This window comes from Megachile rotundata, chromosome 14, assembly GCF_050947335.1.
Source record: "Megachile rotundata isolate GNS110a chromosome 14, iyMegRotu1, whole genome shotgun sequence".
In the NCBI taxonomy this organism is placed as follows: Eukaryota; Metazoa; Arthropoda; class Insecta; order Hymenoptera; family Megachilidae; genus Megachile; species Megachile rotundata.
This window is the reverse complement of record NC_134996.1, coordinates 12,161,755-12,189,166: the sequence shown is the minus strand read 5'-3', so window position 1 is coordinate 12,189,166 and position 27,412 is coordinate 12,161,755. Positions and strand designations below refer to the sequence as shown.

The following is a 27,412-nucleotide window of genomic DNA, read 5'->3' as shown; positions in this document are numbered from 1 at the left end:
CAGTAAAACATTGAAAGTGTACATTAGTCGTTACATTTTCCTCGTTACAAGAACATTTGATCTCATAGAATACTGCACTAGAACTGAATTTCGAAGCGAATTTGATACTACATTCAATTACCCGAATTATATCAATTACCTATAGGAATAATAGCAACCATAACATCCCATTACGTGTGCCAGACTTCCCACGCTGTATCGTTTCTTCCAAACGCGAAGTTAACTGCTGAAGTCTAGAATAAGTGCTCTTAGACGCCATTATACTATTACACCTCTTATCGAAGCAAGACTATGATTTTTTTAATAGAAACGAGAATGTATTCCTTCGCACGTTCGATCTGGTATTCAATCGAGTCCGACTTAGCAAAACAGTTTACTAAAATAAGTGACTTTTAGAACGCAGCATGAAACAATACACAGTTAATACAGTGTTTAAAATGTATTTAAGTCAAGCCGACAATGGGCGCGAAAGTGTTAAAACGTTCTAAAAGCTAAGTTATCAAAAATCATGTTCCAAAACACGTCTCCAGAAAAAGCGATCACATTCACGCGATTTTGCCTGGCACTCTCATTATTCTTACCACTTTCTTCTAGAGCTACTAAATTACAGACGATCTGTTACAAGAGTCTCAAGCTTATAGTAGTCCTGAGCTCCTTCTTTCTCTTTCTGCCCATAATAAACAGTTTGTGCATGTACCAAGATCCTACGAATGTCTCCCAATCCGTCTGCTTCTTGATGGGAGAGTTCCAATTAATCTCGAACACCATTATTGGCACCGTTCAATACGATCGTTTACAGGTAAGATTCTTTCATGACTGAATTTACGAGTCAGACTGGGTATAAGATTGAAATCAGAATTTAGAATTTGGGAACTCATCAATTGTTCATTTTGGAAATTTGGGAATATAGCAGTATGGGATAATTCACCTGTCAGATGTGACATGTGTGACATAAGTGATTTTTGTACCTGACCACATATGTGATTAATGTGATTTTTGTACCTGACCACATATGTGACTAATGTGATTTTTTTACCTGACCACATATGTGACATATGTGACTATTGTAATTTTTGTACCTGACCACATATGTGACATATGTGATTTTTGTACCTGACCACATATGTGACATATGTAATTTTTAAACCTGACCACATATGTCACATATGTGATTTTTGTACCTAGCCACATATGTGACATATTTTTGTACCTGACCTCATATATGACTAATGCGATTTTTGTACCTAACCACATATGTGACTAGTGTGACTTTTATACACTGAACCATAAACTAAAAGACTACGTTACAGGAGGTGATAGAAGTGATGGAAGCTTGTTGCAAAAACGCAACCTTGCACGAGAAAGTGGTGTTCCAAAGGTACATCAATACGTACTCCCCGTTCTACGGTTCATCAGCGATATGGTTCTATGTGACGGGGATGATCCTCATATTGGGTACACTCGTCTCATCCGAGCCTTTTCCAACAAACGCCGAATATCCGTTTCCAGTGGATTACCAACCCCTCGAGTCCATAGTATTCCTGCATCAATCGCTTGTTCTCATCCAATGTTGCGCCCACGCGTGTATCAATATGTTCTGTGCCTTTCTCCTACTATTCGCTGCAGCCCGCTTCGAGATCTTGAAAATGGAGCTGCGGGAGGTTATGAATATCGAACAGTTCGTAATGTGCGTGGAGAAATATTATACCGTGAAAAGGTACTTCGAATAAAAATATTCTGGCAAATTGAAAATTTGTAAATTTTTGAAAATTGTAAGAAATTTGTAATTGTAAAATTGTAATTTGGGAACATTGTGTTAGGTATGCGAAGCAAGTGGTCAGCGTCGTGCGACTGGAAGTTTTGTGCATGCTAGTTCTGAGCGCTATAGCAGTAGTGTTTTGCGGTATTATCCTGATCCAAGTAAGTACGTTTCCTCAATGTGTATTAAAAACGGTGATGGAATTTGTTTCGAACAGCCACAGCCGCTCGCTACGAAAGGTCAATATTTGCCTGTGGTTGGAACTGCTTTGCTGGAGGTTTTCGTGATTGCCTGGCCTGCAGATCATCTGTTGGACATGGTAGGTTTACAAACCCGTATTTGACGGAAAATGTATTAAAACTGTCATGAACTTCACTCCGTAAATTTGATAAATTTCTTAATATATTCATGTGTGTATTATAAAATATATGTTATCAGAGCGAAAATGTTATGCACGAGATATATAAATCGAAGTGGTACGATCAGGATGTGAGGATGCAGAGGAACGTCAGAGTCATGATGTTACCCCAGAAGGCTGTGGCCATTAAAGTCCCCTGCCTCATCTCGACTCTGTCGTTGAATTACTTTTGCTCGGTATGAACCATTCTCGTATTAAATTAATGTCACTTCACTGATTTCATATTCTTTCAGTTCATCTCTAATGTATTCTCCTTGTTCTCCGTTTTGCGTATCGCTATTCTAAAAGATGGGTGAAGAGGAGCGAAACTAAATTTTAGAAAATTCTTTAACCGAGACAATGTGAAACATGTCTGTGTTTAGAAGTTTGTTAATAAATGTATCACTGCAGACAGTGTTTTATACTCGCGTGATGCTCATTGAACACTTTGCTTTATGGAGACACTTTATAGTGTCAATCAGACTTTATGTTTTTTTTGTAATCACTTCACAAACTCTAACACTGTTCTCGTAATTTATGAAGTATGAACCTTTACTAGAATATTGTATCATGAACCAAGAAATTACATAATACGACAAAACAGTCCAGAAGCTTTGGAAGTACGGCACATAATCCGTGCCATGTGCTAGACCTCCCATGTCGATGAATATCGTGCTTATCGCATCTTCCAAACAGAGAGAAGGTAATTACCCAGCACATAGAATACTTCCCGATTAATCTCGTGATTTCGTATCTCATTGATGATCACTTAATACCTAAATTCATTGATATTTCGTATCTTTCGAAGCGTGAACTCAACTGGTGAAATGTAGAATATTGTGTCGACTGAGACCTGAAGTTTTCGCGACGAAACAGACTACATTACTACATGTTGATAACTGTTACTTTACAGTCCCTCACCCAACGCTATCTAAAACGCTACAATTACCCGCGTAATCACAGTATGCCCCGTGATAAATTGCCACATGTGCCACACTTCCCATGACAATAAATATCATCTTTCGAACTACGCAACTTAAAGAAATAGTGGCTGTTCTGTAATGTATTTTTAATAGAACCGGGGGTTCACCACTGCGTTCCATCCGCCGTCATTTAGTTTCCAACAGCTCTCCAAAGTTGGCGAATAAACAGTGATCATTTTTGGTATCATGAGTCATTGTACATTTTCATTTATTTTCAATTAAAAAATATTAGAACAAATGTTTCGAAACGTAACGCCAGAGAAAGCGATCGCGTTTACTCGAATTAGCGTCGCGCCTGCAGTATTCTTACCGCTTTCCTCGCGAGCAACTAAGCTGCTGACGACTGGCTACAAGGTCTTCAAAATTTTAGTGCTCCTCAACTCGTTCCTTTTCCTCCTGCCTTTAATTAACGCTTTGTACACGTACAATGACCCCGCGAACGTTTCTGAGTCCATTTGTTTTTTGTTAGCCGAGGTGCAGTTTATAGTGAACACTATTATTAGTATTACTCACTACGACCGGTTCCAGGTAAGATCTCTCTGATTATTAGAAAATAGTACACCATTTAATACAGGTTCAATGCAAATTTTTTAAAGCATTATTTCATTTAATTTCTTTAAGTATCTTAGTCAAACAGCTATCAAGCATTACCCTGTTAAGGATATTGTTCAAGTATGATAATAGTTCTAGTCAAAAATAGTGCAAGTTTAATTACTGTAAAAGATAAAATAATATTACTGAATCACACAGAGCAAATGAACTTAATTTCTTGTCTAAGCGTCTTAACCAAACAGCTATCGAGCATTATCCTGCTAAGTATTATTCAAGTATGATAATAGTGCAAGTCAAAAATAGTGCAAGTTACTGTAAAAGAAAAAATATCACTGAATCGCCCAAAGCAAATAAACTTAAAGACTCAAACTGAGACTTCAGAAAAGTTAAAAAATTTTAATTTTGCCACAAAGTGAAATCACTAGTTAAAATGAATATAGGTACACGTTGCAGGGGGTAATGGAAGGCATGCAAACGTACTGCAAGAACGCAAAGGTTCGCGAGAGAGCCATATTACAGTGGTACGTCAATCAGTTCTCCACGTTCTACGGAGTGTCAGCGACATGGTTCTACACGACGGCGATAGTAGTCATTCTAGGAACATTTTTCTCGTCCCATCCATTTCCGACAAACGCCGTATACCCATTCGCCGTTGATTACCAACCTCTAATGAGCATAGTATTTCTGCATCAATCGGTCATCGGTTTACAATTTTCCGCGAGCGTGTGTGTTAGTGTGCTTTGCGCTCTGCTGTTACTCTTCGCCTCGGCAAGGTTTGAGATCTTGAAGATGGAGCTGAGGGAGGTTAAGAAGCCTAGCGAGTTGATAAAGTGTATGGAAAAGTATTATACCGTGAGAAGGTATGGAAAAGTATACCGTGAGGAGGTAGGAGGATAATTTGGGAAATAGGTAGCGAATGATGTTGTTTTAGGTACGCATGTGACGTGGTCAACACTATTAAACTCTTACCTCTGTGCACGGTTATCCTGTGCGGTGTGATACTTGTATTTTGCGGGATAAAGTTAATACAAGTATGTAGTAATAGTGACCTTAAAATGGATTCAGTTTAATTTTGAAATTTGTACAGCCGCAACCCTTCACATCGAGGTGCCAGTATTTATCTATAGTGTGGACTGCGTTGGTGGAGGTTTTCGTTTGTGCCTGGCCCGCTGATCATCTACTGGGTATAGTGAGTGTTTTTATATCATTACCTCACTTGTAACTCAATCCCAAGTGAAATTATATTAAAATTATTGAAATTATTGTGAAATGATTCTGCAAGCTCTGCAAATTTTACGCAGAAATCAGGTATGAAATTAATATCTCTGTTGACAGAGCCAGAATGTTATGGAAGGTATATACGAATCAACGTGGTTTGATCAAGATACGAGCATGCAGAGAGACGTAAGAATTATGTTGCTGCCACAAGCACCAGTGGCCATCAAAATCGACTGCATTATCCCGGCACTCTCGTTGAATTACTTTTGCTCGGTATGAAACATTGTTGCTAATGTAACGCGCATTTACTAATTTCGAATATTTTCAGTTCGTGTCGAACGTATTCTCTTTGTTCTCCGTCTTGCGAGTTGCCATCTCCGAAGACGAAGTAACGAACCACCAAACCTAACCTAGAAATTGTGTAATGCCTACGTAGTGTAGCTAAACTATGATCAAAAATGTTACTGCACTTTCATCATCGCACTTACAAGCATGTTTGATGTTCAAAAATCTTGCCACGGTAACCACTGAAACTCGATAAGGTTTTTCTGATTGGTATGTCCTTAAACATGTTAAATATGAACATAGAGAACATACGAACATACACGAAATCATGTGTCTCATCCTTCATGTCTTCTATAATAAAAATCATAACACCACATTCGTATCGTTTATTCTTTCCACATTCGTATTGTTTATTCTTCAATATTGTGTGATACAATTTTTCCAAGCTTTAGATGCAATAATTTGTTTACGAGGAAAAAATACGATGCAGCAATTCAGCCTAAGACAAATGCAGCTCTTCCCATGCGGGTGCTGACTTGCCCGAGATAATTGCTAAGGAAGAGAACCTTGCAGTCATTAAAACTGCATTCGTCATGACCAATGTTATCCTGCTGACTGTGTCCCTGGTGTTCGGAATTTATTACTATCGCAGCGACATTGTTATACTGACGAAAAGCATTTCGGAGCTGACTGCCCTTCTGGAGGTGATCCTGGACCTGTTGTTCTGCAAAATGAACCACAGGCGACTGCAGGTTGTATTAAAGTTCTATGCATTCTTCAAGAAGAATCTGGCTCTTGTTGAAAGAAAGAATAGTCTTCCTAGAGTATAAAATTCCTAAAGTTCTGATTTGAATTCAGGGTCTGATCGGGAGAATCAGGATGTACCTACAGGTAACCGACGAGCAGGAGAATAAAATCATACAGAGTTACGTGGATCGTTACAAGAAATTGTTTTCGGTGATCGCGATCGCGTACGTTTCGACTGGAATATCGTTTAGCCTGGCTCCGTTATTCTCTGGGCAAAAACTTCCGGCAGATGGTTGGATCCCGTTCTCCGTCGAATCCGTTGGAATATACTGGGTCGTTTATCTGGTGCAAGTCTATTGCATCTTGCAGACGGCGCTCTGCATCGGTGTGGACTTCATGATCACCACACTTTTCTGTTTCACCGCCGCGAGGCTAGACATACTAGGCTCGAAGATGAAGCGAGTGAATCGCTACGACCTGCTGGTAAGCTGTGTCAAAGAACATCAAGAAATACTAGGGTAAGATATCTCTTCTGGAAACTTTATTTTGTTAGTAAAGACAGAGAAAGTTTATAGGAACTTTGTCCTATTGTATATAATATTTTAAAGGATAATATTATTGTAAGTAAATTGATATACGACGGTTAGATTTGTGGACGATACTAAAGTTGCTGTTCAGGCTTTATTATTCAAAACGAACATCACGATGGGAAGCGCTGTCATATGCGGAGCTTTCCCTCTGATTTACGTGAGTTTAGCTTTCCCTTGCACTGTAGAGTAGAATAGCAATCCAGGTTGCTTTTTAACCGTATTTCTGTGATATCAGAACCAGTCGTTGGCTGTAACGAGTCAGTTTCTTTGTATGGTGGTATCAGGCTGTGGACACCTGTACGTTATTTCCTGGCCGGCTGACGATTTGAAAGAAAGTGTAAGCTTGATAATTTTAGCTTGATCAGAGGTTCATCTCATTCATCATCAAATGCTACTGATACGAATCTGAAATAAATACTATTTTGAAATTTTTGAGAGTGATCTTCATAGTGCATAGAATCCCCCTTTTGACTACAATTCTCCTTTAGACTTCAATTCTCAAAATTTTCAGAGCAATCTTAGAAAATATGAAGTCATGTCACGAGTTAGTTTTTCTTTAAATAGACCTCAAACTTTAACTTCGATATTATGCACTTTAGAGGCCTTACTTCAGAAATTCACCACCAGATGGATAAACATTCGACTCATTCTCGCAACTGCTCACTCAGTCAATCATCACCACACATGACATACGTCCAGAAAGGAGCACATATGTCAAATTATTTTCTATTATATTCTACTTCTAGGATTGTCTAGCTCTTAGTGTAATAGCGACACTTTTCAGAGTCTACGTTTCGCAACATCGGTGAACGACATTCAGTGGATAGGACAGCCACGGAAAATGACAAATCTCATTCTGATCATGATGCAAAGAAACAGGAAACCATGTCTGATCACAATGGGTGGTTTGCTTCCACCACTCTCGTTGGAATATTATGCACACGTAAGTTGATTTAAAAAAAAAACATAAATTTTGTACATAACAATAATTATTATGTGTTATGCAGTTTTTGACTAGCATATCTTCCTACTTTATGGCAATGCGAGCCGTGATAGAATCATGATTCGAATCGAATGTACTGATTAATAAAAGGTCAGAACAAATCTTTATTGATACTGAATTTAAAAGAACCTGAACATTCGTATACCGTCAATTGTTACAAAATATCAAATCATCGTACAATTCCTTCGTATAAATTGCACCCTCAAAGTGGAATTATTTCCACTCGCAATGATTTGATCACACAGAATACTGCACTAGAACTGAATTTCGAAGGGAATTTGATACTACATTCAATTGCCCGAATTATATCAATTACCTACAGGAACAATAGCAACCATAACATCCCATTATTTGTGCCAGACTTCCCACGCTGTACCGTTTCTTCCAAATGCGAAGTTAACTGCTGAAATCTAGAATAAGTGCTCTTAGACGCTGAATTACTTTTGCTCGGTATGAACCATTCTCGTATTAAATTAATGGCACTTCACTGATTTCATATTCTTTCAGTTCGTCTCTAATGTATTCTTCTTATTCTCCGTTTTGCGTATCGCAATTGTAAAAGATGGGTGAAAAGAAGAGGAACATACATAACTGAATCATAGTCAATTCTGAAACAATGTGAAACATATCTGTGTTTAGAAGTTTGTTAATAAATGTATCACTGCAGACAGTGTTTTACACTCACGTGATGCTCATTGAACACTTTGCTTCATGGACACTTTATAGTGTCAATCAGATTTTATGGTTTTTTGTAATCACTTCACAAACTCTAACAGTGTTCTCGTAATTTATGAAGTATGAACCTTTACTAGAATATTGTATCATGATCCAAGAAATTACATAATACGACAAAACAGTCCAGAAGCTTTGGAAGTACGGCACATAATCTGTGCCATGTGCTAGACTTCCCATGTCGCTGAATATCGTGCTTATCGCATCTTCCAAACAGAGGGAAGGTAATTACACAGCACATAGAATACTTCCCGATTAATCTCGTGATTTCGTATCTCATTGATGATCACTTAATAGTTAAATTCATTGACATCGCTTTGGGGTAGCGTGAACCCCAACTGAAGAAATATTAAGTAAAATATTGTCTTGACTGAGACCTGTAGTTTTCGTGACGAGACAGACTACATTGCAACATGTTGCTAACTGTTACTTTACACTCCCTCACCCAACGATATCTAAAACGCTACAATTACCCGCGTAATCACTGTATGCCCCCTGATAAATTGCTACATGTGCCACACTTCCCATGACAATAAGCAACATCTTTCGAACTACCCAACTTAAAGAAATAGTGGCTATTTTGTAATGTATTTTTAATAGAACCGGGGGTTCACCACTGCGTTCCATCTGCCGTCATTTAGTTTCCAACAGCTCTACAAAGTTGGCGAATAAACAGTGATCATTTTTGGTATCATGAGTTATTGTACACTTTCATTTACTTTCAATTAAAAAATATTAGAACAAATGTTTCGAAACATAACGCCAGAGAAAGCGATCGCGTTTACTCGAATGAGCGTCGCGCCTGCAGTATTCTTACCGCTTTCCTCGCAAACAACTAAGCTGCTGACGACTGGCTACAAGGTCTTCAAAATTTTAGTGCTCCTCAACTCGTTCCTTTTCCTCCTACCTTTAATTAACGCTTTGTACACGTACAATGACCCCGCGAACGTTTCTGAGTCCATTTGTTTTCTGTTAGCCGAGGTGCAGTTTATAGTGAACACGATTATTAGTATTACTCACTACGACCGGTTCCAGGTAAGACCTCTCTGATTATTAGAAAATAGTACACTCTTTAATATAGGTTCAATGCAAATTTTTTAAAGCATTATTTCATTTAATTTCTTTAAGTATCTTAGTCAAACAGCTATCGAACGTTACCTTGCTGAGGGTATAATTCAAGTATAATAATAAGGCAAATCAAAAAACAGTGCGAGTTTAATTACTGTACAAGATAAAATAGTATTACTAAATCACACAGAGCAATTAAATTTAATACAGGTTCAATGCAAATTTTTTAGAGCATTATTTCATTTAATTTCTTGTATGAGTGTCTTAACCAAACAGCTACCGATTACCCTGCTAAGTATGATAATAGTGCTAGTCAAAAATAATGCAAGTTACTGTAAAAGATGAAATATCACTGAATCGTCCAAAGCAAATAAACTTAAAGACTCAAACAGAAAATTCAGAAAAATTCAAAAATTTTAATTTTGCCACAAAGTGAAATCACTAGTTAAAATAAATATAGGTACACGTTGCAGGGAGTAGTGGAAGGCATGCAAACGTACTGCAAGAACGCAAAGGTTCGGGAGAGAGTCATATTACAGTGGTACGTCGATCAGTTCTCCACGTTCTACGGAGTGTCAGCAACATGGTTCTACATGACGGCGATACTAGTCATTCTAGGAACATTTTTCTCGTCCCATCCATTTCCGACAAACGCCGTATATCCAATCGCCGTTGATTACCAACCTCTAATGAGCATAGTATTTCTGCATCAATCGGTCATCGGTTTACAATTTTCCGCGACCGTGTGTGTTAGCGTGCTTTGCGCTCTGCTGTTGCTGTTCGCCTCGGCAAGGTTTGAGATCTTGAAGATGGAGCTGAGGGAGGTTAAGAAGCCTAGCGAGTTGATAAAGTGTATGGAAAAATATTATACCGTGAGAAGGTATGGAAAAGTATACCGTGAGGAGGTATGAGGATAATTTGAGAAATAGGTAGCGAATGATGTTGTTTCAGGTATGCATGTGACGTGGTCAACACTATTAAATACTTACCTATGTGTACAGTTATCATGTGCGGTGTGATACTTGTATTTTGCGGGATAAAGATAATACAAGTATGTAGCAATAGTGACCTTAAAATGGATTCAGTTTAATTTTGAAATTTGTACAGCCACAACCCTTCACATCGAGGTGCCAGTACTTATCTATAGTGTGGACTGCGTTGGTGGACGTTTTCGTTTGTGCCTGGCCCGCTGATCATCTACTAAGTATAGTGAGTGTTTTTATATCATTAATACAGTATCTCACTTGTAACTCAATCCCAAGTGAAATTATATTAAAATTATTGAAATTATGGTGAAATTCTGCAGGCTTCGGCTCTACGTATTTTAAGCAGAAATCAGGTATGAAATTAATATCTCTGTTGACAGAGCCAGAATGTTATGGAAGGTATATACGAATCAACGTGGTTTGATCGAGGTTCGAACATGCAGAGAGACGTGAGAATTATGTTGCTGCCACAACCACCAGTGGCCATTAAAGTCGACTGCATTATCCCGGCACTCTCGTTGAATTACTTTTGCTCGGTATGAAACATTGTTGCTAATGTAACGCGCATTTTCTAATTTCGAATATTTTCAGTTCGTGTCGAACGTATTCTCTTTGTTCTCCGTCTTGCGAGTTGCCATTTCCGAAGACGAAGTAACGAACCACCAAACCTAACCTAGAAATTGTGTAATACCTACGTAGTGTAGCTAAACTATGATCAAAAATGTCACTGCACTTTTATTATCGCACTTACAAGCAACTTTGATGTTCAAAAATATTGTAACTACTGAAACTCTATAAGGTTTTACTGATTAGTATGTCCTTAAACATGTTAAATATGTACATAGAGAAATACACGAAATCTTGACAACCCAAGAAATCTTGTGTCTTATCCTTCATGTCTTCTATGTATAATAAAAATCATAACACTACATTCGTATCGTTTATTCTCTCCACATTTGTATCGTTTATTCTTCAATATTGTGTGATACAATTTTTCCAAGCTGATGCAATAATTTGTTTACGAGGAAAAAATACGATGCAACAATTCAGCCTAAGACATATGCAGCTCTTCCCATGCGGGTGCTGACTTGCCCGAGATAATTGCTAGGGAAGAGAACCTTGCAGTCATTAAAACTGCAGCAATCGTAACGTATCATTTCGTAACAGAAAGGGTTGATACCATCGACCTACGTGTCGACATTCTAGTGCTGAGGGGATAACAGTAAACTACAGTGCTACTTCTCTAAAAATTTTTTTGACCAAACATTATTAACGCAAAACCTAACTAATTAGAACCTATGAGGTGTATAACGAAAATCATCTATGTGTATAACGATATCGTGAACGAGTTTAAATTTTAATTAAAATTTAACCGAGAAAATTTCAGAGTTAATTATGTTCAGAAATATAAGTCCAGAAAGAGCGATCGAATTCACGCGATATAGCGTGGCATTGACGTGCTGCTGGCCCGCGCAGGCCAGGTCCCGGGTGACCCGTTTCAAAATCTGCAGATGCTTAGTGCTCCTTAACGCGTTTCTTCTCTTTCTGCCTTTGGTATACTCTTTATACACGAACCACAACGACTACGTTAATTTTTCCAAATCCATATGTCTTTTCATAGCTGTCGTGCAGATTCTGTGGAACTCGTCCATCTGCATCGTTCACCAGAATAATTTTCTGGTGAGGCCGGTTTAATTATAAACTTCTAGCAGCCCTAATTCCACGCGTTGTGTCGCCACGCGCCCTAATTCCACGCGTTGTGTCGCCACGCGTCATATTTCCACGCGTTATATATCTCCACGCGCCATATTTCCACTCGTTGTGTCGCCACGCGCCCTAATTCCACGCGTTGTGTCGCCACGCGTCATATTTCCACGCGTTATATATCTCCACGTGCCATATTTCCACGCGTTGTGTCGCCACGCGCCCTAATTCCACGCGTTGTGTCGCCACGCGTCATATTTCCACGCGTTTTATATCTCCACGCGCCATATTTCCACGCATTGTGTCGCCACGCGCCCTAATTCCACGCGTTGTGTCGCCGCGCGCCATATTTCCACGCGTTATATATCTCCACGCGCCATATTTCCACTCGTTGTGTCGCCACGCGCCCTAATTCCACGCGTTGTGTCGCCACGCGTCCTAAGAGTTTAATTATAAACTCCTAGCAATATATCATTAAATCAATTTAACTGGAGTTGATCAATAGGAACTGATCGCAGAAATGAAAGATTGTTGCAAGAACGCGAAACCCTACGAGAGATCCACTTATCAAAGGTACGTCGACAAGTACTCGATGTTCTACGGAGTGTCTACCATCTGGTTCTACGTGACAGCGTTAATCATATCCACCGGAACGTTGTTCATACCACAGCCCTTTCCCACAAACGCGGAATACCCGTTCCCCGTGCATTACCAACCCCTCAAGAGCATCATATTCCTGCACCAATCCTTTCTGCTGCTGCAATGCTCCGCGCACGTGTGCATCAACACGCTCTGCGCTCTGCTGATGTTGTTCGCTGCCGCCCGTTTCGAGATCTTAAAAATCAAACTACGCAAAGTACGGACCTCCAGGGACCTGATAGACTGCGTGAAAACGTATTACATCGTGAGAAGGTATAAAATCGTCACAGGAAAGGATCACAGGGAAGTTATAGAAGATTGTCGTAGGTACGCGAAGAGGGTGTCGACGGCCGTTCGGTTTATAGCTTTGGTTACGGTAACCATGTGCGGAGTGGTGCTCGTATTTTGCGGGGTTAATTTCATCGAAGTAAGTTACGTTAGTGGTTATAGCAATTTAATCGTGGCAAGAGGGTTTTTGCAGAAACAGCCGTTCACGGTGCAAGTGCAGTTTCTGTCGCTGGCGGGGACTGGGCTGATCGAGGTCTTCATGTTCGCTTGGCCAGCTGATCATCTGCTACATCTTGTAAGTTTTTAACTCTTTGAGTACTGAATTGTTTGAACATGGGGCGGATTTAATTTGTCGCTGTATGGATTAATATATTAATTAATTTTCTTAAATGCAAATGACGAGTCAGACTCCACCGTTTCGCCCAAGTAAACAGATGACTCGTCAAATGTCAAAGGGTTAATACGCTGTATAAGTTATTACTGTGTCTGTTGTTAGAGTCAAAATACTATGCAAGTTATATACGAGTCACTGTGGTACCTAAGGTCTGCGAGCATGCAGAGAGACATAGCGATCATGATGCTGCCCCAAGCGCCAGTAGCTATTAAAATAGTGTACATCATTCCGATAATGTCACTGAACTACTACTGCTCGGTATTACTGCTTATTTCTAACATGTTACAGATTTTGTAACTTATTAATTTTAATAAACTTATTAATTTGTACTTTTAGTTTGTCTCGAACGTACTCTCCCTCTTCACCGTTCTACGAGCAACGATAAAGACCGAGCACAATTAAGCTGATCGATTATAGATTATACGTAATAAAGTTCCCTGCAAACGATAATACGAATCATTACTCGTAACGAGTCACCTTCATACATAATTGCGAAACGATGTCGTTTTCCTCCTCGATTAGTATCGATTTTTCAGAATGAGTTCTTGTCACATAATTTTCTTGACAGTCGAACATGTACCGAAGAGATCGTAACTTCCTAAGATTTTTGAGGACAGGTTGTCTGATCTTTGGGCACTGGACAAACTCAGAGGATAGTAGATGGAAACGTTTTCCGTTCGAGGTTTTATATTTGATGGAGTTCACCTATCAGTTGTATGGAATAATCGCAACTATACATGGTCTACGCTGTTGTTACCACTCTGTGAGCCATTTTGTGAAATCCGCCGCTGATATAATATTCGCGTCAGAGGTTTTGTACAACTCGGTGTACGTTCGACGGAGAAGGAAAAAGTTTCAGGTTGATAGAATTTGATATACCATTTGATAAAATTTAATAAAATTTGATATACCATTTGATAAAATTTAATAAAATTTGATATACCATTTGATAAAATTTAATAAAATTTGATATACCATTTGATAAAATTTGATAAAATTTGATATACCATTTGATAAAATTTGATAAAATTTGATATACCATTTGATAAAATTTAATAAAATTTGATATACCATTTGATAAAATTTAATAAAATTTGATATACCATTTGATAAAATTTGATAAAATTTGATATACCATTTGATAAAATTTAATAAAATTTGATATACCATTTGATAAAATTTGATAAAATTTGATATACCATTTGATAAAATTTAATAAAATTTGATATACCATTTGATAAAATTTAATAAAATTTGATATACCATTTGATAAAATTTAATAAAATTTGATATACCATTTGATAAAATTTAATAAAATTTGATATACCATTTGATAAAATTTAATAAAATTTGATATACCATTTGATAAAATTTAATAAAATTTGATATACCATTTGATAAAATTTAATAAAATTTGATATACCATTTGATAAAATTTGATGCACCATTTGATAGAACTTGATATACCATTTGATAAAATTTAATAAAATTTGATATACCATTTGATAGAATTTGATATACCATTTGATAAAATTTGATATACCATTCGTTAGAATTTGATATACAATTTGATAGAATTATTACAGATTTCTTTCCAGCACGTGGTGACCGACATGCAACAATTTTTCAACACGACAAACGTGAGTCTGAGACAACCAATAAAAGCTTGCTTCGTTCTGATAACTGCCTTCGTCCTCGGCAGTGTGCTTTATGTCATCGTGCCGTTCTTCGTTGAGAAACAAATGACTCCGCTGACTACGGTGTACTTTACGCTGCCTACAGACGAGCAGTGGGGTCGAAATCTCACTTTTATTTTGAATATCGTTAACATTGCGAACGCTTCCTCGTTTCTGTTCCTTGACATGCTGGTGATATTTATAATGTGGCATGTGGCTTGTAAGTTTAGTCTGTTGGGGAGGAGATTCTCGATTTGTGGGGAAGGGAGGATGAAGTTGTGGATCAAGCAACATCAAGATACTCTCAGGTATAAAGTTGTAAATCAAGCAATATCAGGATACTCTTAGTTTCTTGTTTAAAATAAAATGTTAAATTGCAATTTTGGAATTTTTGTTTAGGTACGCGAATGAAATCAATTCTATTATAGCCATCCTTGTAGTGAAGTCCACAATTGCTGTGGCGCTGAATATGATCATATGTGGTCTCGTAATCGTACGTGTAAGTACATACTGAATTTTAAACAGTGGCATAAAGACAGTAATCAGATCGTTATGTGTTATACTAATTCTGATGTGATATCACAATTGCGAGTCCACATACTTCCCTAATATTTCACCTTTCCAGAGCAAGAATTTCATAGAACTGATCAAATTCTTCACACTCACAATATTTTCCGTGTTGAGGTTCGTTATCTGCAGCTCGGTGGCCGACACGATGAGCGAGAACGTAAGTTGCGATACCGAAAGTTCAACAGAAAACAGAAGTACTTTTGCAATTTTCTAAACAGGCTAACGGCATCGCCTGGAAGATATACGATTCCCCATGGACCTACAGCAGCCCAAGAATACGTAGAATGGCTCTGTTGATTATAGCGAGGTGTCAGAAACCCGTGGCAATTCACGCGACTGGATTTTTATCATCGTGGAATTTGAAATTTTGTGCTCAGGTGGGTCACAAAATTTGGTTTGGTCAGTGATTAAAAACGAAACACGCGCTATATTTTCATGCGTTGTGTCATCACGCGCCCTAATTCCACGCGTTGTGTCGCCACGCGCCATATTTCCACGCGTTGTATCGCCACGCGCCATATTTCCGCGCGTTATATATCTCCACGCGCCATATTTCCACGCGTTGTGTCGCCACGCGCCCTAATTCCACGCGTTGTGTCGCCACGCACCCTAATTCCACGCGTTGTGTCGCCACGCGCCATATTTCCACGCGTTGTATATCTTCACGCGCCATATTTCCACGCGTTGTGTCGCCACGCGCCCTAATTCCACGCGTTGTGTCGCCACGCGCCACATTTCCACGCGTTATATATCTCTACGCGCCATATTTCCACGCGTTGTGTCGCCACGCGCCCTAATTCCACGCGTTGTATCGCCACGCGCCACATTTCCACGCGTTGTATATCTCCACGCGTCATATTTCCACGCGTTGTGTCGCCACGCATTGTACCTTCACGCGTCATACTTTAATGGGTTGCACCCCAACGCGCTATATTTCCCTCTACTATATTTCAACATGACGCATCACCTCTAGTCTCCCTTCCACAAATAAAATAAATGTTTAAAACATTTTAAACATAGAGTCATTTTATACTTTACAGGTGCTGTACACGAACGCCACCTATCTGATGACGTTGAGGGTGGTCATACGAGAATGAGACCTTCGGAAATCATTTTTATTTTATTTTAACAGAAGAAAAATGAAATAGGTTTGGTTAGGAGACGTTTATGAACTTTTATTGTGTTTGAACAGAAGGAAAATGAAATAGGTTTGTTTAGGAGAATAAGACATTTTTTATTGCCTTTTAACAGAAGAAAAATGAAATTCGTTTTCTTAATACTTTGCCTATCTTCGCCTAATCTTTGATACAATAACTCAGTAACACTGTTTACAGAAACTCCGCTTAATTCGAACCATTTCAAATATGGTCCATACAGTTTTCCATCGATTAGCGATGGTCGTTTAATCCCTGTCGACGAAGCGGAAACGAAGCGGTTTATTGGGCACGTTCACCATTTGGAATCTGCTTTTAATGTCGGCGTAGTCGTATTCGATTCGGAATTGCCGTATGAGCTGTAAACGTGAATGTATCAAAACTTCGTGACACAATACAAACTACTGTAATTACCCTTGCTGTTAATAGCATCATCGTCACTTCGGCCATATTTTTCCCTAAACATGATCTGGCACCGTAACCGAAAGGCAAGTAGCTGTAATTCGTGTCTTCTGTGGAATTCAGCCATCTTTCTGGACGGAACTTTTCTGGGTCCTCAAAGTTCTCCTCTCGCTTCGAGGTGATCTCGTTCGCCATTATGACGAAGGTCTAAAAAATAATTTTTGAACTGTGAATTTATTGATTAGGTTTTGAAGCAAATTGCAATTGTATCTTGAAGCAAATACAATTTGATATCACAGAACTGACAAAATATGAACTTACTCCTTTAGGTACCGTGTACCCATGTATCGATATCGTTTTAGGTAACAGCCTGGTGATGTAAGGAACCGCCGGACGCAACCTGTAAATCAGATTATTTATCCACAGATAAAATTTCTCCTAAAGATTCGACGTTACCTTAAGCTCTCTTGAAGACAAGCTCTCAAGTACGGCATACTTCTCAGCGTCTTCTCCGTGAAAGACGAATCGCTTGGTAAAACTGACACGATCTCTTCGTACAGCTTCCTCTGACTCCGCGGGTTCCTCGCTAAGTAATACAGCAAGAATGCTTCAGAGTTTACTGTCTGAAAGTTAAACCTGTTAATCTCGTTTTATATTGTACACCCAGAATCATGTCCATTACCGCTTGTACACCCAGAATCATCATGTCCATCAGCAACGTACAAACGTCGTCCGGATGTATGCCTTCGTTCAGGAGGAACTTTTCCAAAATGGGCGCACCCTCTTCGGTCTTGCCACTTTGGGCTCGGGTTCGGAGCTTGTTCTGCGCCTGACGGACGTGCTTTGCTATGACACTGAAGAATGTAGAACTGTTAGAGAACTATTAGAAAAATTAGAGAAATATAATAATTTGTTTTCAGCCCTTTGCACTATTTTAACGAGTCAGACTCGTGACGCACTCGGTCTTGATCAATTTTACTCAAATTTTTAATACGCTTCAATTTGGAGTTCAAGTCCAATTATAATTTACATAGTTAACTATTGACATAACATTCCTTTTTGTATATTTTAATATTGTAGCTATAATTAGGCAGTTCTGATTAACGCGCCTGACAAATAAGTCATAGTGCAAAGGGTTAAGAGATATGTACCCATCGAGGACGTCACAGGCGTCAAACAGCTTCCGTGCGAAGGGAGTCAAGAAGAATCGCCACACTTGGAAGCCCGTTTCGCAGCGACTCATGTATTTGTGGGCGACCGACAGTGCATTGATGATCCTCGACGTCTCTGACGTGGAGTTGTAGCCCGCTGGTTCTAGGAAACCCAGGTGCTTGTTGAATGTGAGACTGCAGAAGCACTCCATGCCCCAGCGGAGGATGTCTTCGTGAAATGTGGGAGGCACCTGATGATATCAAGCCTGCTATTAAGATTGCCAGGTGCAAAGTTATGAACGTACTTCATTTTGCCTGTTCCTGATTTTGTATATCCTGTTGATCAGCTCGTCACAGACGGTGTCGATTCTCTCGAAGAACGTGGAGGCCATCTGATCGAAGTCTTGCTCTACCTTCTCCCTCATCTCGAGCCACTCGGAGCCTTGCCTGAATATTTAACTTAAAATTAATCTGGGTTAAATTAGTAAATACTGTAGTAATAGTTGCTCGAAGATAACTGACAGCGAGAATGGGCCGGCGAGTCGATATTTGCGATAGTGCAGACGGTAATGCTGTAAAATGTCGATTCCGCTTCGAACCGGTGTGTCACCTTCTTGTTTGAAGACCTCCGCTATATGTTCTGGTCTGTAGACAAAAATTTAAATTCTATTCATTACTTTGTAACGTGTAATAGAGCTTTGATTATCCGAATGAATACAAGTACAAGTGTTAACTTTAAACCCATTTGCTTTGTGTTAACTTTAAACACTTCGACTTAACTAAGTTTTGAACACACCATCTAAGTTTTAACTTTGAGCACAGTATCTAAGTTTTAACTTTGTTCGCACAGAGTTGAATTCATCTCTGCCAATTTTCTACACTCCACTGTTCTTCAGACTATTTAGATTACAGATCGAAGGAACAAATGAGCTTCTTACCTATGAATCATGACAATGTCTCCAGAAAGTGGTCCATTGATTCTCACGATGCAGCCGTACTCGTTGAACAAGTACTTCAAAGGAGTGACGTTGCGGTTCCACGAGAGTCGTCCTGCAAACCACTCGTTTGAAATTCGATAATCCCTATGTGCAATCTGATCAGTGTACTAATAAAAACAACCTATCTCTCATAATTTTTGAAAGATCCAATTCGAACTAATAGACTTGAAGATTTCTAGATTTCAAATTGTATTTTGTTCAAGACAGGGATTTTCGAATTTCGATCTATCGAAACTTCAACAGATCGTACCCTGGGTGAATCTGTTGATTAGCAGACTGGAAAACAGTTGCGTACCGAGCAGCGGCACGTATTTCCAATACTTCTCCCAGATTTTCAACACAGCGGGTCCTGGAATCTCCTCGAAAGGGGCGGACTTGTCTCCGATGATCTGCGGCTCGATTTTCGGCGTGACGTCGAACGAGGTCGACACTTCCGGAGCATGATCCAACAGTGGTATCGTATTTGTTCGAGTTAACGATTCATTCATCACCGCCGCTGCTTGAGACTGACCAATGGGCGCAGCTGTACAGAAATTAATATTAATATTAGTTTATTGAATATCAAATTTCACGAGCCAATAATATTAAAATATCGTAATTATACTGTATCAGTAACCGATGATAACGACTACATTAACCCTTCATTATTACCCATTAGTAAACATCAAATTCCCAATCGCCATTGCAAATTGATTGAAATACGAAATTGCGAGAGCCATTAATTCCATAAAATATGCGGCTGTCAAAGTGTTCAATTGCGGATCAATAAACGCTATATTTGCTAGGGTTAATTATCGTTACTGAAAATTTACTCACAGAGTATGTCAGCCGCGTTCAGATCCAGACATTTTTGACTCTCGTTCACCGTCAGGGGTTTCGACAACTTCGCCACGGAACATTGTCGAGAAATCGTCGCGAATTTCGGTAACAAACGCTGCATCCTAAAAACTATTCACTTAACAGCAACTTTTAATAAAATTCGATTTTGTGGTACTGAATTCTGAGCTCGAGAAACAGTTAATAGCTGACGGAAAAAAATTAGAGCATCGTCGATGCGCAACTTCACCTCGTTGTCGGTGAATACTCGATCGACTCGAAATAATAGAGGCATTCTTTGTATATAAATTTTATTTGCCATATAAATTCGGTACTTAAAATTAAATAATGTACATCAAACGTCAACTTCGATCTCGACGTCTTCATCGTCTGAAACAGTCTTTTCCGCGTTCTTCTCCTTTATTTTCCTAGGCTCCTTCTGCGAATCGGAAGTTTGGCTCTCGCTTTCTTTCGTGTGTCGCCACTTCATTCGCCGATTTTGGAACCAAACTTTCACCTGGAGTAAATAAGATACAATACCAGACATTAGTATAGAGAGTTACTACAGAGAAAGTAATTATTAAAGAGAATATTAAAAATGTGACAATCATGAAGGTGTTTCCTTAACCCTTCCCGTGCCATTTATTTAACAGATGCGTCAGTCAAGACTAACTATAAAGGGCTATAACATTAAAACGAACAAAGAAAATTAAAATGTGAGTATTTTATATTCAGGGGTCCTTGATAATGCAACTTATAGTTGGACCTAAATTTCAAGTTAAAGAATGTTCAAAGTTTGTCACATTTTGTAAGTGCGACTCGTCAAAGCGAAGGGGTTAACAGAAAGAGTATCAATGGCTATAAAAAATAATACCTGAGCGTCTGTAAGACCAAGAGTAGCAGCTAGCTGCCTTCTATCAGGCTTCGTGATGTACTTCTGCAAGGAGAATCTTCTCTCCAACCCCTTCCTCTGCAAGGAGCTGAACACAGCCCTCGACCAGGACCTCTTTCTTCTGGTACTGGACTCTGATTGACTGGTGGGTGTCGATGTGGAGGATATCGGAACTGTAGAAGACATTCATTCGAATTATGATTAATTTGAGAGCAGCTTGTGGAAGAGGATTCGTCACGAATTGGAGACGGTAGTCTCAGCTGTATGGGGTGAGTGTTTCAACGGATCCTGAAGAGGCCCCCGAGATTGGGTACTTCTGGCTGATTTACAACCCTACCGTAAGTATACAACATGTGTACGTATTTAAACAGTGTGGTTCTCTCCGGTTGGTACGATCCGAATGAATTAGACCCAGGCAGTTTGTAAGGTCATAGTTATTTCGGGAGCTTTATGCTGCCGTTTGAAAGTGCAACTTCGATTGATGAGTTTTCGGTATTGTTGGATTACGAGGTATACGTAAATATTTAACTTAGTTTCTATCGAAACTGGGCGATTAATTGTAAAGATTACTATTGCAAGTCTAACATCTTGCAAATTTCATATCTTGCAAATTTAATATCTGGCAAACTTAATATCTTGCAAATTTCATAACATTTATTAATAGAACCCTGTTTCTCTGATCACCTTATTTCCGAGCACCATTCAAACACAAAATTACGATTTCCGATGAAAGGTCTGCTCGCTCGCTAAAAAAACAGCTCCGACTAAAATAAAATTTTACTCAAAAGTTAACAACAAAACCATGACATAAAAAATCTTGGTATTCAAAAATATTTCCTTTCAAAATAAACGGTATTGCATGTCTAAAGATACGAGAACAATTAAATTGATCAGGATTTGTAATTTTTATAGGTACTTCAGGTTCGAGAGATTCACGGCTACAAGATTTCCGACTTTTAACTAACCGAGAAGGGGCACGACGAAAACCGCTGTTTACGCCGGGCATAAACGAACGGTGGCACTTAAGATGTCGTTTAAACACGGACAGGAAACACGAGAATACACTGGCACGTAAATATTTTGCCCTACTTGCTGCCGAGTATTCGAGAGACAAGACAGCGATCCATATGCTCGCATTTGTTAATGACGCAACTTTCGTTTCATGAGTCGATGCTCCTGGATTATTTCCGTTAAGTGCATTTTCTTCTCTTAGATTAATTACAAGTTAAAGTTTTATTAGTTAGATACACTTTCGAGGTGATTTGTTACGAATTTGACTAAGCAGTTTCATTGGACACATTCAGTATTCAGTTTAATATAGTTTATAATAAATTTTGTTTGACTAAAGCTAGATTATGATGTGTGACGATGTGTAACATAGTGGAAGACATTTGCAGTTACAGAGAAATAGGAATTTTAAAAGAAGTCAGCAGAGTTTGTTACGAATTTGGCCAATCAGTTTAGTTCGACACTTTCATCATTCAGTTTAATGCAATTTATAATAAACATTGTTTGACTAGACCTATATTATGATGTGTGATGACGTATGAACATAGTAGGACAGACATTAGCAGTAACAGAAAAATAGCAATGTTAAAAGAAGTCAGCAAGTTTGTTACGAATTTGGCCAATCAGTTTAGTTCGACACTTTCATCATTCAGTTTAATACAATTTATAATAAATATTGTTTGACTAGATCTATATTATGATGTGTGATGACGTATGAACATAGTAGGACAGACATTAGCAGCAACAGAAAAATAGTAATTTTAAAAGGACTCAGCTAGTTTGTTACGAATTTGATCAATCAGTTTAATTCGACACTTTCATCATTCAGTTTAATGCAATTTATAATAAATATTGTTTGACTAGATCTATATTATGATATGTGATGACGTATGAACATAGTAGGACAGACATTAGCAGCAACAGAAAAATAGCAACGTTAAAAGAAGTCAGCAAATTTATTACGAATTTACCAGTCAGTTTAATTCACCACATTCGACACATTCACCATTCAGTCTGATACAAAAATTCATAATAAATATTTTTTAATTAAATCTATATTACGATGTGTAACGATGTATGCTCATAGTGGAAGACATTAGAAACAGACATTAATAACAGAGAAAAAATAATCTTAAAAGAAGTCAGTAAATTTTATGAACAAAACTAGAAAGTTTTAAGTAAAAGTATCTTCAAGTACAAAATAAATATTGTTTAATAATTTTTTATCTTACCTCGAGGAACAGGTCGAAGAGGAGCAGGTCGATAGATGCTCGGATAATTTTCGACGATAGCATGATTGCCATAACTTCCATTAATTTGAGCATAGGGAAAGGTGGGGCAGAGTCTGAGGGCTTCGCACCTGACGCATCCTCCGGGACAAGGGCAGCGCAGGGTGGAGAACTGGACCGGAAGTGGCCGGAGTACATCTTGTCGAAGACACAACGTCTCTTGAAACTCGCATAAACGAAAGAAACGCGTTCTCACTTATCGCGAAAATCAGAATCGACTTAATGAAAACAACGGAAACGGAATATTTAATCTATAACGTTTGTTTTGAAAGCGCGATTTCCGGTGCTCTCACCTGTTCTCTTCGTGCTGAATTCTTCCGATAATATACGTTCCACGCCGAACTTTAACTGTTTGGAACAATTCGTGTTGTCCACCACGTGTGTTTTCACTTCGTTCATTTTTAAATCCTTTTGCACAACTTTTAACTTTATGACATCTTTTGAGACCGAAAACCACTGTCTCGATTTGTCATGACGGAAGATTGACACATCGATTAATCGAATGTAGACGACGCTAAAGTTAAGGGTTGACTAAACGATGCATAGGAACATGGGTTTCTGCCATCTTCAGATTTTCGTTGGAAAAAAGAGAAAAAACGAAATATCGTGGGAGCTCGGTGCAATTTGGCCGATGGGATTGGCCCACACGAATACCGTAGGCGTGGCTCACTGAAGATTGGTTCCTGAAGGATGATGATGAGTCCGAATGTCAGGCTCTCATGCGCTGCTTCGCAGCATTCCTTCTTCTCGTTTCGTGAAATAAACATTATAAAAGTACCATAAAATCGTGCGTAACGATACGATTGGCTGGTGATACTTGACCATTGAGAATGAAGGTGAAATATTTAGCTTTGTTGGAAAGTTACGTTCACATTTTTAAAAATAAAATGCATACAACAAATTACTTGATTATTATTTACACTGATGCTTGATTTTTTGGAAGATTTTTATTTTGTCAAAAATTAACAGTATATTTTTATTAATCACACGTGTCACATCTTATGGTACAATTTATCTGAAACGTCTGAAGACATTTTGAACATAGTCTTGAAAATTTCGGTACATTTCTGACAAGAGAAAAATATAAAAATGGTAGCGAAGCTATAGATATCCACGGAATAATAGCATAGAGACGTATGGCCGATGATATCTCTGGAAGCCATATGGTTATCTTTGCATGCAGACTTTCGGAGTATACAGTCACTTAGGTGTTTATTTGAACAGCCATGTTTGAAGCAGCCTCTACCCACATGCTAAGAATATTCTTCGGGATATGTACACACCGTGATCCTCTATTCGATTTTATTAGGTTTTAGGATTTTCAAGAGTCCGCCGAATCATGATAAGCGAATCCCTAATTGAGTGCTTGGATCGCGAAACCTCTTTTTCGATCTCTCAACGCGTCTTCTATTCCTAATCTTCAAAAATTATGGAAGTTAATTATATTCCGCGTATTTCCGGGACAACATGATCATTCCTTGATACAATTTCTCTATTTGGAACTCGTTTACATCTACTCTGACGTTTCTCCGTGGACGATAATTCTGTAAATTCTGCAGCGCTTGCAGACCTTGCAAATTCTAAAACAGAAATGAACGAATTCCCCAAAAAATTCGTGTTGCAGATTTGCACTTTTACTCACCGAGAGAACAATAACGTTTCCATTGTTCGCGTTCATGGAATTTTGACGAATAGTCGTTATTATCATCGTCAGCAGATAGCCACCGAACGCCAGAAATGACAGGGCAGTGACAGACAATTGAAATATCTTGGAAATCTTCGAGTCTTTGCCCTTCTCGTCGTAGTGATCCTCGTAACGTCTTATGGACTTCTTGTTGAACCTCTTCAAGGGCTGCGCAACGGGGAGCGACACCGATAACATCCTACTTGAAGCTTGCATATCTTCCTCAGGAGCCTCATCTCAAATTTCACGAGAATTTTTCTTCTATTTCGATGCTTATTTTTCTGACGTATTATGATATTTTATATTACCTTCGATGAGGGAGGACTTTATGTGAATCAACTCGGTTATTGGCAGCTCGCTCAGACTGCGAACCTCGTCCAGGTAGAAGGATGTTCGATTTGCGGATGTTGGTTTTGAAGATAGTAACGTCATGAAGGCAATAGTTGCAGAAATAAAATTTCTGTAACATTCACATTTCGTTATGCAATATTTTTCGTAAAGTCCTTTGTACTTATAATTATTTTGGAAAATTTGATACTCCTCTTGCAAAAGTTACTGGTACTCACTTTTTCGCCATGTCTACCGAAATACTACAAGAGAACTGACTTACTTCCCGCTCAAGACTTATCCAGGACATAATTGTCCCCTCGAGTCCCAATTTCTTCTGCTTGGTCAGCAAAGCGTTGAGTCCCAATCTGATCACCGCGTCACAAAAACTCACCAGGATGGAAATGAGTAATTAAAATCCGTTACACCTGTCTCTTCTTCAGTACACAAAACGTTTCCGTAGCATCAACATGCCAAGACTTCTGTGTCTTCTTTGTATCACCGTCTTAACTTTGTATCAAGTCGATGGATCGCCAGAAAACAATGGTTAGTCATACTTGTGGGTCATAAATTAATCTACTTGTGGGCATAAATTAATCAATTATGTTTACAGGCGTTCTACACAAGATCAAGGCAGGCTTGGAGTATGCCACAAATTATTTGGAAACTGCGAAGGATATTGCTGATTTGGTGGCGAAGAGCTTGGGTCATAATTCGAAACGAGGCGAAGATGATGTGAAGCAGAAGGGTACTTTTGGGACGTCGAATCTCGTGTCTGCGTTTTTCCGGCTTGTTGGATTGGATTCGCAGAAGGTCACTGCTATTGCGGTTAACAGTGTCATATTTCTGGCGCAAATGGTGTGTATATTGTATGCCATGCGTTGTATTTCCACGCTTTGTATTACCACGCGCCATATTTCCACACTTTGTATTACCACGCGTCATATTTCCACGGGTTGTATATCTCCACACGCCCTAATTCCACGCGTCGTGTCGACACGCGCTATATTTCCATGCGTTGTGTCGCCACGCACCCTAATTCCACGCGTTGTATATCTCCACGCGCCATATTTCCACGCGTTGTGTCGCCACGCACCCTAATTCCACGCGTTGTATATCTCCACGCGCCATATTTCCACGCGTTGTGTCGCCACGCACCCTAATTCCACGCGTTGTGTCGCCATGCGCCATTATTCCACGCGTTGTATATCTCTACGCGTCATATTTCCACGCGTTGTGTCGCCACGCACCCTAATTCCACGCGTTGTGTCGCCACGCGCCCTAATTCCACGCCTTGTGTCGCCACGCGTCATATTTCCACGCGTTGTGTCGCCATGCGCCATATTTCCCCGCGGTGTGTTGTCACGCCCCATATTTCCACGCGTCGTACCGCTACGTATTGCACCTCCACGCATCATACTTTAATATGTTTCACCCCAACACGCTATATTTCCACCTACTATATTCCAACATGACGCATCACCTCCAGTCTCCCTCCCACAAGTAAAATAAAATTACACACCTTGCATAAAATCCTCAAAATTCGCATTCTAATTCACACTAACCTCAGATAGGTTCACTATTCGACCTGAAGCCCCCCAAAGAAAACCTCGGCCGAAGTTTCGAAGACGACTTACCGTGGAATCCAGCGGACCTCATCACAGAAAGCAAGAACGACAGAGTGAGTTACCCAGCAATTAAAAACCAGCGCATTCACTTAATAATATCATTTGCAGATACAGAGATTGTTAAATCAGGCTCAGGATGATGAACTACCGAATCAGCTGATCGAAAGAATAGAGGACGTGAATTTGGGATGCGTGAGACTCTTACTGTGCAAAACGTCGCCGGTGATCAGAGGTGTGCAAAATTTTCTGAGGAATAAAACGCGAAACGAATCGCATCGAATGACTTCATGGCTTCCCAGCAGGGACCAGTTCGAAGAAAACAGCGACGAATGTGAAAACACGCATACCGATTGCAGTTTATTTTCCTAGCCATAGTTATCGAAGCGGTTCCGAGTTTATTTAAGTTTATTCGCGGCGAAGTTGGTCGGAAAAAGAGTACGATGGATGGGGGTTCTTTCTTTCTTTTTTTAGA

General features: G+C 39.2%; 9 protein-coding genes across 10 annotated transcripts; 6 read left to right on the top strand and 3 right to left on the bottom strand.

Moving 5' to 3' along the window:
• Nucleotides 1-128: 128 nt before the first annotated feature.
• On the top strand, nucleotides 129-11,188 carry LOC100874766 (uncharacterized). Its single transcript, XM_076539786.1, has 14 exons — nucleotides 129-799; nucleotides 1,311-1,717; nucleotides 1,821-1,920; nucleotides 1,977-2,078; nucleotides 2,198-2,353; nucleotides 2,411-2,469; nucleotides 6,589-6,688; nucleotides 6,767-6,868; nucleotides 7,316-7,474; nucleotides 9,808-10,214; nucleotides 10,286-10,385; nucleotides 10,442-10,543; nucleotides 10,701-10,856; nucleotides 10,912-11,188. Exons 1-14 carry the CDS (start codon nucleotides 509-511, stop codon nucleotides 10,990-10,992), a joined length of 2,322 nt encoding a protein of 773 aa, XP_076395901.1. The 5' UTR covers nucleotides 129-508; the 3' UTR covers nucleotides 10,993-11,188.
• Nucleotides 3,985-5,369, top strand: LOC100882905 (uncharacterized). The gene is made up of 5 exons (XM_076539497.1): nucleotides 3,985-4,551; nucleotides 4,623-4,722; nucleotides 4,779-4,880; nucleotides 5,027-5,182; nucleotides 5,238-5,369. The coding sequence occupies exons 1-5, from the start codon at nucleotides 4,151-4,153 to the stop codon at nucleotides 5,316-5,318; spliced, it is 840 nt and encodes a 279-aa protein (XP_076395612.1). The 5' UTR covers nucleotides 3,985-4,150; the 3' UTR covers nucleotides 5,319-5,369.
• Nucleotides 5,753-6,767, top strand: LOC143265755 (uncharacterized). The gene is made up of 2 exons (XM_076539498.1): nucleotides 5,753-5,946; nucleotides 6,053-6,767. Exons 1-2 carry the CDS (start codon nucleotides 5,788-5,790, stop codon nucleotides 6,461-6,463), a joined length of 570 nt encoding a protein of 189 aa, XP_076395613.1. The 5' UTR covers nucleotides 5,753-5,787; the 3' UTR covers nucleotides 6,464-6,767.
• A 527-nt stretch (nucleotides 11,189-11,715) lies between the features above and the next one.
• LOC105664056 (uncharacterized) lies at nucleotides 11,716-13,747 on the top strand. The gene is made up of 6 exons (XM_012296917.2): nucleotides 11,716-12,000; nucleotides 12,530-12,936; nucleotides 12,991-13,090; nucleotides 13,145-13,246; nucleotides 13,448-13,603; nucleotides 13,682-13,747. Exons 1-6 carry the CDS (start codon nucleotides 11,716-11,718, stop codon nucleotides 13,745-13,747), a joined length of 1,116 nt encoding a protein of 371 aa, XP_012152307.2.
• Nucleotides 13,748-15,291: 1,544 nt separating this feature from the next.
• Nucleotides 15,292-16,688, top strand: LOC105664055 (uncharacterized). Its single transcript, XM_012296908.2, has 5 exons — nucleotides 15,292-15,329; nucleotides 15,421-15,520; nucleotides 15,614-15,748; nucleotides 15,810-15,968; nucleotides 16,632-16,688. The coding sequence occupies exons 1-5, from the start codon at nucleotides 15,292-15,294 to the stop codon at nucleotides 16,686-16,688; spliced, it is 489 nt and encodes a 162-aa protein (XP_012152298.2).
• A 77-nt stretch (nucleotides 16,689-16,765) lies between these two features.
• LOC100883942 (putative cytochrome P450 12a5, mitochondrial) lies at nucleotides 16,766-20,342 on the bottom strand. 2 transcript variants are annotated; one of them, XM_003700035.3, is made up of 11 exons: nucleotides 20,113-20,342; nucleotides 19,547-19,819; nucleotides 19,237-19,348; nucleotides 18,821-18,943; nucleotides 18,604-18,745; nucleotides 18,299-18,549; nucleotides 17,830-18,001; nucleotides 17,604-17,770; nucleotides 17,469-17,547; nucleotides 17,160-17,354; nucleotides 16,766-17,104 (listed from the first exon to the last, which is right to left on the bottom strand). In XM_003700035.3, exons 1-11 carry the CDS (start codon nucleotides 20,234-20,236, stop codon nucleotides 16,994-16,996), a joined length of 1,749 nt encoding a protein of 582 aa, XP_003700083.1. In that variant the 5' UTR covers nucleotides 20,237-20,342; the 3' UTR covers nucleotides 16,766-16,993. The 2 variants fall into 2 exon arrangements, with proteins under 2 accessions (XP_003700083.1, XP_076396038.1); XM_076539923.1 differs by having other exon boundaries at nucleotides 19,592-19,819.
• Nucleotides 20,343-20,406: 64 nt separating this feature from the next.
• LOC100882793 (H2.0-like homeobox protein) lies at nucleotides 20,407-23,700 on the bottom strand. Its single transcript, XM_012294740.2, has 4 exons — nucleotides 23,595-23,700; nucleotides 23,245-23,439; nucleotides 20,987-21,177; nucleotides 20,407-20,629 (listed from the first exon to the last, which is right to left on the bottom strand). Exons 1-4 carry the CDS (start codon nucleotides 23,698-23,700, stop codon nucleotides 20,468-20,470), a joined length of 654 nt encoding a protein of 217 aa, XP_012150130.2. The 3' UTR covers nucleotides 20,407-20,467.
• A 563-nt stretch (nucleotides 23,701-24,263) lies between these two features.
• On the bottom strand, nucleotides 24,264-25,422 carry LOC105664054 (uncharacterized). Its single transcript, XM_012296889.2, has 3 exons — nucleotides 25,294-25,422; nucleotides 24,944-25,221; nucleotides 24,264-24,881 (listed from the first exon to the last, which is right to left on the bottom strand). Exons 1-3 carry the CDS (start codon nucleotides 25,415-25,417, stop codon nucleotides 24,738-24,740), a joined length of 546 nt encoding a protein of 181 aa, XP_012152279.2. The 5' UTR covers nucleotides 25,418-25,422; the 3' UTR covers nucleotides 24,264-24,737.
• Nucleotides 25,423-25,718: 296 nt separating this feature from the next.
• LOC100883833 (uncharacterized) lies at nucleotides 25,719-27,311 on the top strand. The gene is made up of 4 exons (XM_003700034.2): nucleotides 25,719-25,858; nucleotides 25,926-26,170; nucleotides 26,883-26,993; nucleotides 27,049-27,311. The coding sequence occupies exons 1-4, from the start codon at nucleotides 25,783-25,785 to the stop codon at nucleotides 27,307-27,309; spliced, it is 693 nt and encodes a 230-aa protein (XP_003700082.2). The 5' UTR covers nucleotides 25,719-25,782; the 3' UTR covers nucleotides 27,310-27,311.
• Nucleotides 27,312-27,412: the final 101 nt, after the last annotated feature.